Source organism: Octopus sinensis, unplaced genomic scaffold (assembly GCF_006345805.1).
Source record: "Octopus sinensis unplaced genomic scaffold, ASM634580v1 Contig17536, whole genome shotgun sequence".
NCBI lineage: Eukaryota > Metazoa > Mollusca > Cephalopoda > Octopoda > Octopodidae > Octopus > Octopus sinensis.
In genome coordinates, this window is record NW_021835141.1 from 42,501 (window position 1) to 55,000 (window position 12,500).

A 12,500-nucleotide genomic window follows, 5' to 3' on the forward strand; every position below is an offset into this window, starting at 1 on the left:
GAGGCTGCGTGTGTAATGTGATGCAAGGCTGTGTGTGTGTGTTTTTTGAAGAAAAGCGGGAATATGTGAATGTAGGTTGAAAATAGTTCATCGTGGGACGTGTACTTGTACCCTTGTCGAAACTGTTTCGTGAACGCTTCAATGTGTTAGTAACCTGACAATTAGTTAGGTAGTCAACATTTTGTGGTATTTCTTCAGTGGATATCAAATATCCTTTATTTGGTAATATCCGCGATTGGATTGCAGAGCTTTCATCGCATCAATTGTAGTTACAATGATTCGTATGGGAGTATTTTTCTTATTAAACCATCATGATTTAGTGATGTTAGTTATAAGCTTTAATCGTGTTTTCTGAAGATTGATCATGAAAGGGTGATATATTTGTACGGAGGTGTTTCTTTTGGGGATTGTTTTCATTTTAAGACGGAATACAACACACATTTAAACGAATCATAATTTTATTTCAACGTTTAAATTTGATAAACTGAACCTCATACAATGTATTCTTGAATCATTCCCCGAGGATTACATCGTTCTGTTAAGCTATTTGTCACATTCTATGACGTCTCTGTTGTTTCGTTTTGAATATTTTCTGAAAACTTGTAGCAGCAATTTATTTAACGACATATATTAGTTGGATAAAATATTGCGAAACACAATTAGAAGAAACGTATATGTTGCTTTATTATATTATATTTTATAATTCGCCGACATAAATTTCATATAGAAACGAATGTAAATTCTATTCAATATTTACTGCACACAACGCAGGTTAATTCTCGACCATTGACATACGGTGGACATGGCAATGAACCACAAGCAGCTGAACGAATTATAATAGCGCTCCATTTTCGTTTCTGTAACCTGCTGGATCAGCTTCTGGTGCGTAGTCCACACACACATACTCATGTCTGCCCTTATGCTTATAATACTCGGTCATCAAATATCCCGAATACTCAGCTGTCCAACCAGGGTAACACTTTGTCCTGGCTGGTAACATCATAACAACAGCAGGTTGTCGTGTCAAACAGACAGCGCACGGAACGTTGTGCTCATGAATTGATTCAGCGTTAGCAAAAGAAAAGAGTTTATTAGTTGGGTATAAATCTAATTGATATTCACTGCCATAAATGTAACCACTTTTTTTTATCTCCTGTCGTATAATTGGCCCAAATGGGATCGTTGGGTAGACACAAGAGATTACTTCCGCCACCTGAGTGGTCATAATATTGTCCACCAACCACTCCTAGAATTGGTAAGAATAAATCAAGTAAAAAACATATTAAGCAAAATTATATATGAAATACCGGAAGCATTCATTACAATTTTTCACTTAAGAAGTCATGTTTAGTCGCGTGTGAACGAAATGTGAATGTGGTGTGTGTGTGTTAGTGTTTATGTGAGTGTAAGCTGGTGTGTTGCTGAATGCTTCAGATCGTAGCTGTGCATTTTGCCTTCTCATCATATGCAGCACGGATTTTTGCCAGTGAACAGGTCGCGGATTTTAGTGACGAAAATATTTTGACAACTAAACTAAAATGTTGAAGTGAATCGAACGGCTTTTGGGTGTTTCTTAAATGGCTTACAAACACCTTCCACGCTGCAATTGTTATATATAATATATATATATATATATAATATATATATATATATATATATATATATATATATATATATATATGTTTTGTGTTTACGGGTAAGTATTTGTGGTTGCCACGGGATTATTATGTATGTTTGCATGGGGTAGGTGTTTTCGGTGGATGTCAATAGATGGAGATATTTTATAACGCATGCACTCGTGTTTATCCGAAATTAAAAAGATGTTCACGTGTGAACGGGGATTTTTGGTGGTGGTGGAATTGTAGGAGGTTTGAGTAGACAATACGGGAGACGACGAGATGCAGAGAAGTGGTGGGTAACGTCGATGAAATGTTGTTTAGTCGATCATACGAGAGTCAGTGGCTAAACCTCTCGTTTAGACTCGGACGAATCAGGCTTACACAGACGTTATGATCACACAGACTTTTTTTCATGCAATACACAGAACGAGGTGGGAGGAAAAATTGTGAGGTTCAGTGATGGCGTAGTGCTTAAGATGAATGGACGGCGGAGTGGGCGACCGATAAAGGATACGTGTAGGTTTATATAGAGAGCAGATTCAGAGCATTTTTAGGAAATGTGAGGTGATTGGGGAAACCGTTGGAAGCAGCAGTTTTGAATTGCAAGTTCGAAATTACCTTACAAAGATATCCTGGATAATTAATGAGGTGATGTGGTGCATGAAAACAGCAAGGTTTTAGCGATAAGACGATTTCGGTGAGGCGAGAAGAAGAATAGAAGTGCATTCTGTACTCTGTTTTGATCTCTCACTAATATTTAGACTCTCTATATTTTACTTAATGAATAAAGTCCTTAGCTTTTTCCATCAGTTACAGTGTGTGGCTTGTCCAGTCCTCATTCTACATTGTGCGTTCATTTCATTAACCATTTATTGTCACTGTCATCAATTCTAATAGACTCTATTCAATTTAGCGCACACCGACCATCACTGGGCACTCTAGTTAATGATATTCAAGTGACCACTTTTCAGCTCTGGTCACTCACGTACAATACCACCATCCGTAGCCAGTACACTTGATCACCAGTTAGCAGCCTCGGGAGCTTGCAGAAACGTTAGCACGCCGGGCTTAGCGGTATTTCGTCTGTCTTTACGTTCTGAGTTCAAATTCGCCGAGGTCGACTTCGCCTTCATCCTTTCGGGGTCGATAAATTAAGTACCAGTTACGCACTGGGGTCGATGTAATCGACTTAATCCGTTCGTCTGTCCTTGTTTGTCCTCTCTGTGTTTAGCCCCTTGTAGGTAGTAAAGAAATAGGTATTTGATATCTACAATCGAAAGCTGGTCAGCCTGAAATTCTTGATCGCCATGGTGGTTTTCAGTTTAGTCCATCTTTGTAATTAACGGAGAGATATCTATATTCTGTAGTTAGACAACATCCTTTTCACTTGGTCTTTAGTACACAACATATAATATTCTGATTTGGCCAAATACCTACAAAGGAGTAAGCAGACTCGTGCAGTCTCTATAGGGTCTCTAGGTATCGTTTCAAATCTGAACTGTTACATGATTGCTTGAGTGTGTGTGCGTGTGCGTGAGAGAGAGGGGAGAGAGAGGAACGACACAAAGAGAAAATGAGAGGAATAAAAAGAGAAGAAGAGAAAGAGAAACAGAGAAGAGAGAGGATAGAAGTATAGTTTACACTAACCGTCATATACAAGGCTTGAATTAGGAGGACAACTTGTTCTGCCCCACCGGGTATACAATGATCCGAGACCGGGTTCTGTGAAATTAAAATGAAACAATTTAGTTTAAAAGAAAGAATTTTTGAATCCTATACAAAGGAAGTTGTTGGCTGGAAGGAATTGATAGAGAGGAGAGAAATTTAGAATTTAAGAGAAAAAGAATGAGTGAATGAATGAAAATCAGAATGAAAGAAGTAAATGATTCGCTAAGAATAAATTTTAAGAACGAAGAAAATTAGTCTTTTGTCTATTGAGCCTGTTGTTGACGTGATGTCAACGAATTGAGAGATTAATCTCAGAATATGAGAATGTGTATTTGTCTCCCTTAAGAACGGATGTTTGTTTTGTAGTTGAACTTGGATGTGAGTATATATATTTGTGACCATAATAATAATAAAGTTCTTCTTTTATAGATATGTGGGCCATATTATCAATTCTTGGCACCTGATTGGTCAATTAACAATATCAGCTTCGTATTTGGCGCGAATCAGGCCATCATAGCAACAATATGCAAAGGGCTCGAAAGAATAGCCATACCGCGTCATCCATCGAGAGGGATAACAGCAGTTGCGTTCGGATCTTGGATAGAGTAGTCCATTTGGGAAATATACTGCGGTCTCCACCCAACTTAATCTGGGAAGCATGGGGAGGGAATACAAAATATGCGTGTTCCAGGACTCCGAAGCAGGTCCAGAAGGGATCAGCCGTTCATTATTGAGAATTAGACTGTCAAAACCGGACGAGACAAGACGTGCCTGTTATATATAATCGGCGTCTCCTCAAGAAAGCTTCATTGCTTCGGAGGCGCACACTTGGAAGTAGGTTGGAAACTCCACCGTGCATGTGTGGTGCCAACTATGTCTGCACAGGCGGAAATGGGAGGCTCACAATCCCTGGCTTTCGGATTGGATTATGGAGTGAATCTCACTAGGTATTAAGGGATACCTCCTGAAGCTCAAGCAGAATGAAGGAGTGGTGTAGCTGCTGGAAGTAAATGCATCCAATAGCGAGGCCAAATACAAATGCTTCCTTAACAAAGTCACTGCAGCTTTGGATATATTTGGGGTAAAGTCATTTGTCTTACAAGGAGACTTCCGTGAACACTTTGGCGCTGATAACCGCAAGAAGTATTGATTGGGTGGAATGGCGTCACACACCTTAATGTGGTGGCCATACTAGTCTTCTGGTAGGAAACGGACTCTCTATGATATAGTTATCGTTTTAAGACAGGATTGTTTATAAGGGTACTTGGAATAGAAATGCTTAGTGACAGAAGTTCTTGATAGATGTTGTTGTCGTCTCAGTCATCTTTGAGTCTGTGCTGGACGTTCGGGTAAAAGGAGTGGGGAGAGTTGTCAACTGATCACTACCAAGATGTCTGAAACCGGAAGATGCCTACAGTTGGGAGAACCTAGTGATTTGGTAAGTCCAGTGCGACCTACAGAATAAAGTTGATAGTAGTTGTGGATGATGGAATAAGAAAAAAAATTGTGGATAATATTGCATCCAAATTGAGAGAGACCCATATGAATAAACTTGGGCATCGAAATCGATTAGTGATTGTATTATTTTGTCGAACTAAAGTCACTGAAAGTGATAAAGCTGCTGGAGAGAAATAAATACGTCGTCTTGATAATTTAAAACCCTTAAATACTCAGGGTATTCTCTGAGTGACCCATGTATGCTAGGTGGAATGGGTCTCAGGGAAAACACGAGGGCAATGTCAATCCGGGGTAATAATCACAGATTTTTTTTAGACAAAGTCTACACTACATGTCTAGAAATATTACGTAGGGAAATGGTCGCGCCCAAGATTACTGTCCTGGATACAGTACACCCGACCAGATATTCGTTCAAAGGCAGATCTTCGAGAAAACGTTGAAATAATTCCAAGGGGAATACGCTGTAGACCACGTGCCGTGGGGCATGTGCGTATGGTTACCAGGAAGCCGAGTTCAATGGGCAAATACTTTTTAAACGTAAAATATTTGTACGGATGTCCAAATGTTTGAATTTCTGCAAAAGCCGAATGTTTTCAACGTGGAGTTTGGACTTCAATAGCAGAGCGCATTGTTAGTGCTTCTTCTCACATTTCTTATGATCTGGTTGAGCATGGCTCAGCCATTTTAGTAGAAGTATCTCATTTCGTCTGTAAGGGGTCGGTCGACTGCTATTTGCAGACGACATGCTGCTATCTGACTCATGTCATGTTCACTTTCGACATGCATTGAATGGGTTGGCTGCCGAGTGCTCCAAGGCAGGGATGACTAACACACACTCTGCAGGAAAGTGGAACATCGTTACTTCGGGAATCTATTCACGAGTGATTGAAGCACAAGACTGAGACACAGATTGCTAACTTCTAGATATAAACGCATTGATGCGCTAGGTCGGGCATTCGATTCTCAGACGAACAATAGTTGGTACACTTATCGACGTAGCGCTGCACACACACACACACACACACACCACACACACACACACACACAACACACACACACACTCATATACACACAATTAATGTCATAGTATAACAGAGTAACATTTTATTAAGGAAATTATTGCAAAGAAAAATGTATTTTAAAAGAAATTTTGACTTGTATCTTAGTATATATTACTGAAGAAATATGAATAGTGATGTAGAGACAATTCAGCTTTGGTGAAATTATAAATCGTTAAGGAGACACGGGTGAATGAATTTAGCTAAACACTGTAGAACTGGAAGTTGGATACTTTATAATATTTAATCTCATTCCTGAACATTTCTTCAAAGTTATTGTCTTATACAATATAAAATTAGTTCTTACTTGGGGTGTCATCAGGTTTATCGTCGCAAGATTTCTTGGAGATGACACGGTTCTGTGGAAAAATAGAGAGTATTTATTATCGTTTAGAACTGAAAAAAGAATGCAATACATGACAACATTTTCGGACAGCATTTTATGAAGATGTGGGTGACGTCGACATTGTCCATTCTACCAAATCTATTATATCGTGTTACATCTTGGAGGTTTGCTGGAACTGCATGCCTTTCTGTGAATCTGGTATTTCATTATTTCATGCTTGTATATGGCAAAGCATACACATTACATACATAAACAGCTAATATCCCTGTACATTGTCAAGAGTAGACTAATTTTGCTATCTAAAATCGCTGGTAGTTTGAAGATGACTAGAAACGTTAGACTTGCGCATTCTGCTGACGTACAAGAAAGCCCGAAGCCAACCTTTCATGTACGGCGTCCTAATCCGCTGTAGGACTATTCCACTGCGTCCTTAGGGGAATCTGTCAAGGCAATATGATGCAATATTTAAAAGTAGTTTGAATTGATGTAAAAGCTCAATTGCCTTGATATTATTTAGTATAGTTATCCATCATGATCACTGAAGAGTCGGGCATTTCTAGCACTGGTGAATAATATTCCGGATTGAAGCTCGAAGGTCAACATATCTTTTGGCGTTCAATGGAATATCACAAAAGTTTGTAAGAAAAATGTTAGGGAACATATATAGTAGGTTATAAATTGACTGCATACGAAAGGGATGAGGATTAGATATTTTGTACACGGGTGCTATATAAACTGGTTATTCACTCCTTAAATATAGTGTGTATATGTAGATGTATATATGTAAGTGTATAAAAATTTATATATATATATATGTGTGTGTGTGTTGATATATATATATATATATATATGTTTATACATATATATAACATATGTTTGTGTGTATGTGTTTACATATATATATATGTATATATATATGTATACATATTTACATATATATATATGTATTTATATTGGGTTGCCTGGAAAGCTCGTGCCGATTTTTAAAGGAATATAAAGGGCCAATAAATACTTGCCATTGCATTTTTAAACAACCAAATATGAACCATTTTGTTGCACTATGCTTCTCCATCTTTCCTTTAACTTGAAAATACCCTCTTTCCAGAATTGAGGTGGTTTCATGGCAAAGAATTCATCGAGGTATCTTTTGACGTCATTCAAGCAATTAAAATTTTTACCATTAAGACTATTCTGCAGAGGCCTGAATATGTGGAAATCCGAAGGTGCAATATCTGGCGAATATGGAGGGATGGAGTAATACATGCCAGCCGAGCTGCAGCAATTTTTGTCTGGTTCCCAAAGCATCAAGTGCCGAAAATGAACTTTCTTATCCTGCCTTTTCAAGTGTTACAAAATTAACACTGGTTATAGGAACATAAACCTTTATAACACGAAAAGATAGCTTAAACTGCGCTCTAACTGCGCACACATACATAATACATACACACATATTTACTCACACGCACACATACATAATACATACACACATATTCACACACAAGCACACATACATACCTAAATAAATACATGCATACAGACATAAATATATGTTAACAAAAGAATCCATGACTTACCGTTTTTGATGGGAGCACAATATTGACGGTCTCAGGACAACAAAGCAGATCAAGAAGGGAACCTTTAATAATTGAGAATTAAAACGTCAAAATTGTTAGATATAATCTGCCTGTAAGATATAATCGGTGTCTCCTCTACAAAATTTCCTTTCTCCGATAGCGTACACCTGGATATAGGCTTGAAACTCCACTACGCAACTGTGGTGCCAGCAATGTCTGCACAGGTGGGATTAGGATACTCTCAATCCACAGCTTTCGGATTGTATTATGGAGTGAAACCTACTAGGTGTGAGTGTTCACTTCTTGAAACTAAGGCTGAATATGAAGGACCACTGTGGCTGCTGTAAGTATATGCAGCAAACAGCGGTCAAATACAAATCCTTCCTAAGCAAATTCACCTCAGCTTTAGATATATTTGGGACAAAGTCATTTGTCCTGCAAGGAGACTTCAGTGCACACCTTGGCACTGATAACCGTGAGAAGGATTGATTGGAAGGAATGTCGGCAGAGAACTTAAAGAACAGGTCATAGCAGCCTTCTGTGCAGGATACACACTCTCCTCTCTCTGGTATAGATATTATTTTAAGACAGGGATATTTATAAGGGTGCCTGATATAGAAATACTTGGTGACAGAGGTTTTTGATAGAGTTCGGTCATCTTTCACTCTTTTCTGAACGTTCAGGTAAAAGGTGAAGTGGAGTTGTCACCTCGTCACTACCTAAATGTCTGAAAACCTGAAAATTCCTACAGTCTGCCGAACACTGGAAATTGGTAAGTCCAGTGCGACCTACAGACTACAGTTGGAAGCCGCAGTGGATGCTGGGATCAGAAACAAAAATGTGGAGACTTTTGCATCCAAGTTGAGAGTGACCCGCCTGAATGAACTTGGACCTCGAAATGGATTCGTGGTTGTATTATTTTTTCGGCAGGTTCTTCTTCGGTTGAACGCTTATTTGAGCTCAATTCACTTAAAAGTGATAAACCTGCTGGTGATTAGCACGTTGGGCTTGAAATTTTAGAAATCTTAAATACAGATGGTATTCTCTGAGTGACACATATATGGTAGGTGGATGGGACCTCTGGAAAAAACACCAAGGCAATGGTAATATGGGGAGACAATTACAAATGTTTTCAAACAGAGACCAAAGAGTGAGTTCTAATTATAGAAATGTCTATTCTAGATGTCAGGAAAAGATATGCAGGGGAATTGTCGCGCCCAAGATTACTGTCCGGGACGCGGAGCACCCGACCAGATAGTCGTTCAAAACAGATATTCCAGCAAACACTGAAATATTTCCAAGGTTTAAACGATGTAAACAACGGAAAGGCACACGATCACGTGCCCTGGGGCATGTTGCGGATGGTTTACCAGGAAGGTGAGTTTAATGGGCAAATACTGGTTGCCATAAAGTACTTATATGGATGTTCAAATGATTGTATTATGTAAAAGTCGAAAGTTTTCAACGTGAAGGTTTCACTCAGTTGATGGTGCATTGTTAGTGTCCCTTCTCACATTCTTTTTTGTGATCTGGTTGAATATGCGCAGCGATTGTGGTAGAGGTATCCCAATTCATCTCTACGTGATCGGTCGACTGTTATTTGTAGACAACATGCTGCTACCTGATTCGTCTGATAGTCACCAACAACGTGCATTGAATTGGTTAGCTGCCGAGTACCCCAAGGCAGGATTGACAAATACGCACTCTGTAGGAAAGTGGAAAATCATTATTTCGGGTCTCTATTCACGAAACGATTGGAAGCAGAAGAGTGGACAGGATGCTGAATTGTAGATATAAACGCAGTGAAGCTCGGGAATATGATTCTCAGATGAAGAGGTCTTGGAACAATTATTGACGTAGCACTGCATATATACTCATATACACACAATATATGGCATAGTATATAAGAATAACATTTTATTTAGGAAATTATTGTAAAGTAGAATATATTTCGAAATAAATTCAGGCAAGTGTCTTAGTATATACTATTGTGGACATGTGGATAGTAATGTGGAACTAATTCAAAGTTGGTGAAATTATAAACCATGACTTAAGGAGACACGGGTTAATGACTTTAGCTATAAAATTAGTTCTTACTTGGTGTGTCATCAGGTTTATCGTCGAGAGATTTCTTGGAGATGAAACGGTTCTGTGAAAAAATAGAAATAGCATCATATAAATAGAACTTCAGGGTATTTATTATCGTTTAGAACTTAAAACAATGCAATAGATGACAACATATTCGGACAGGTATCATTGCCAACACTACCATCTCAACCTCTTAGGAATCTTCTAGAAGGCGCTTCCATCCAGTCGAACGATTTTCTGAACAATATCAGACAATACAACTCTGCATTTCAAATGACATCGTTTGGTGAATCTAAGAAGATAGATAAACATGAATTTACGCCGACGTCAAAGTTCAAGGGCAAGTCTATCCCCTCATTGGTTTCCTTGTAACCGCGAATGAACAACCACAGTTCCTCCAAATTTGCTCTATGAGTGATGTAGGACAAGAAACCCGAAGTGAGGTGTCAAAATATCCGATGATGGGTCGTGTTAGACACAGCGCACACTGCTGCAAAGTAGAGTATATCCACTGACAGCTTTTCGGTGCGTTGAAAAATCACACAAACCCCAGCTCCAATATTGCATGACAGGTTAGGGCCTGAAACACTCCAAACGGACGCATAGCATGTTGCTTAGTCGAATTAGCCCAGCATTTACTCTACAAATGTTTTGTTGTCAATGTTGCAGTTTCGCATATCACCTGTTTCAAAATGACTGCAATATATTATATACCAACTTTGCCATTTGAATCCCCAGCAATGCCGGGTATCTCTGCTAGTACACACACACACACCACACACACACACACACACACACACACACATATTATATATATATATATATAAACACACATATTTCTACATATGTATATATATATATATATATAATATATTATATTTATATATATATATATATATATATAATATATAATATATATATATATATATATATATTTATATATATATAATATATATATCTATATATGGGTAGCAAAAAAGTGGAGAAAATTCTCTGCTACCAGCGGTCTAGTGAGGAAGAAAAGATAGTCAAAGACTATATACTATACATTCAACCATATACGGAATGGCCATAATAGGACATTCGACTCACTAGAAAGAGCAGCCAAACTCAAACCGTAAATTAGTTGTAATTCTGAAATAGAAAGGGAAATAAAAACGTTTACCCCTTTCATCTCTGGACTATGCATAGTTTCTACAACCTGTAAACGAATTATTAAATTAAATATAGTTACATCTGGCGTGCCTCGTCAGCAGAGAAGCCTAGGACGAGTATATGTCCACGAGGCGATGGTAAAGAAGCCTCCAGTCCATATGCTCTAAATTTTCAAAATTCTCTACCGCAATCGCGATGTCTTCTCAGCAGCAAATATAAACTGCTGATTTAATTTCAAAATTAGCCAAAAAAAATTAATTAATAAATATAAGGGTATTTAGCAGTTTGAGTTTGGCTGCTCTTTCTAGTAAGTCGAATGTCCTATTATGACCAATTCCTTATATGTTGAATATATATATATATATATATATATATATATATATATATATATATATATATATATATATATATTTATATATACATGTATATATATAGTTAAATTTAATCCATAGAAGAAAGCACAAAGAAACACAACAACGCGAGGACCTGGAACAAATATAGTATTATTGGAAGTTCAGGAAAGAAGGAAAGAAGGAGGGTTTAACGTTTCAGGTGGAGCTCTTCGTCGGAAACATACGAGAAGGAAAGATCCAGAGGAGGGAAGACAGAGTAAAAAAAATCGCCATCGGTACACACGCGGTCACATTTTGAATGACGGGAAGGAAATGGGTGAAGAAAAGTTCTTTCAAAGACAGGAGAGTGGTTCTTTCAAAGACAGGAGATTGGTGGAGGAAGAAGTATGTGTGTGTAAGTGTGGATAAGAGCGTGCGCGGAGGTCTGCGTGTGCGTGTGTGTGTCTGTGTGTATGTGTGCAATGATGACACGTGTGTGTGTGTGTGTGTGTGTTGTAGGGCTAGTAGTGTTAAGGTCAAGGAAGAAGGAATTGGGCGTGGCTCCCTTTGTCTCTACCCCAGGTCAAGTAGTAGGTACTGCTAGTTAGAAGTATGTGTGTGTGCATGTATGTATATGTATCATGTGTGAGTTTTGTTTGTATTGTGTGTGTGTGTACGTATGTGTGTGTGTCAGTGTGTGTATGCGTAGAGTTTGGGTGTGTGGTGAATAACTGTGCTTTAATTAGAGTATGTGTGAGTGTGTGCTTGTACGTGCGTATGTGTGTATACATGTATGTATAATTGTGTGCGTGTATGTATATTTGTGTGCCGTGTGTATGGGATGTATATGTGGGTTCATTTATGTGTGTGTATGTATGTGCCTTCGTGTGTCTCATGTGCGTGTACGTGTGCGTTTGTATGTGTGTGTGTAAGCGTATATGGGTGTATATACGTGTATCCGTGGGGTTGTGAGATTTGGGTATGGGAATTAATATGCGTGTGTGCGTGCGTATGTGTGCGCATCCTTTTGCGTGCGTGTGTGTGTGTGTGTCTGTATGTATATACGTATGTGTATGTGTGTGTATGCGTGTAGGCATATGTTGTGTGTATGTATATGTATCGGCGTATATGTAAAATTGTGCATGCGTGTGCGTGCGTGTGCTTGTGTGCGTGTGTGCGCTTAAGTGTGTGTATGTGCGAGT

General features: G+C 38.5%; 1 protein-coding gene across 1 annotated transcript in view; it reads right to left on the bottom strand.

Moving 5' to 3' along the window:
• LOC115231138 (short-chain collagen C4-like) overlaps positions 1-8,381 on the bottom strand; it is a 21,647-nt gene extending 13,266 nt beyond the window's left edge. Inside the window, exons 1-4 of the mRNA XM_036499961.1 lie at positions 8,348-8,381; positions 7,724-7,785; positions 6,111-6,162; positions 3,267-3,341 (exon numbers count right to left, since the gene is read on the bottom strand). Of these exons, the coding sequence (XP_036355854.1) occupies positions 3,267-3,341; positions 6,111-6,162; positions 7,724-7,785; positions 8,348-8,381 (223 nt within the window). The remainder of the gene's footprint in view (positions 1-3,266; positions 3,342-6,110; positions 6,163-7,723; positions 7,786-8,347) is intronic.
• Positions 8,382-12,500: the final 4,119 nt, after the last annotated feature.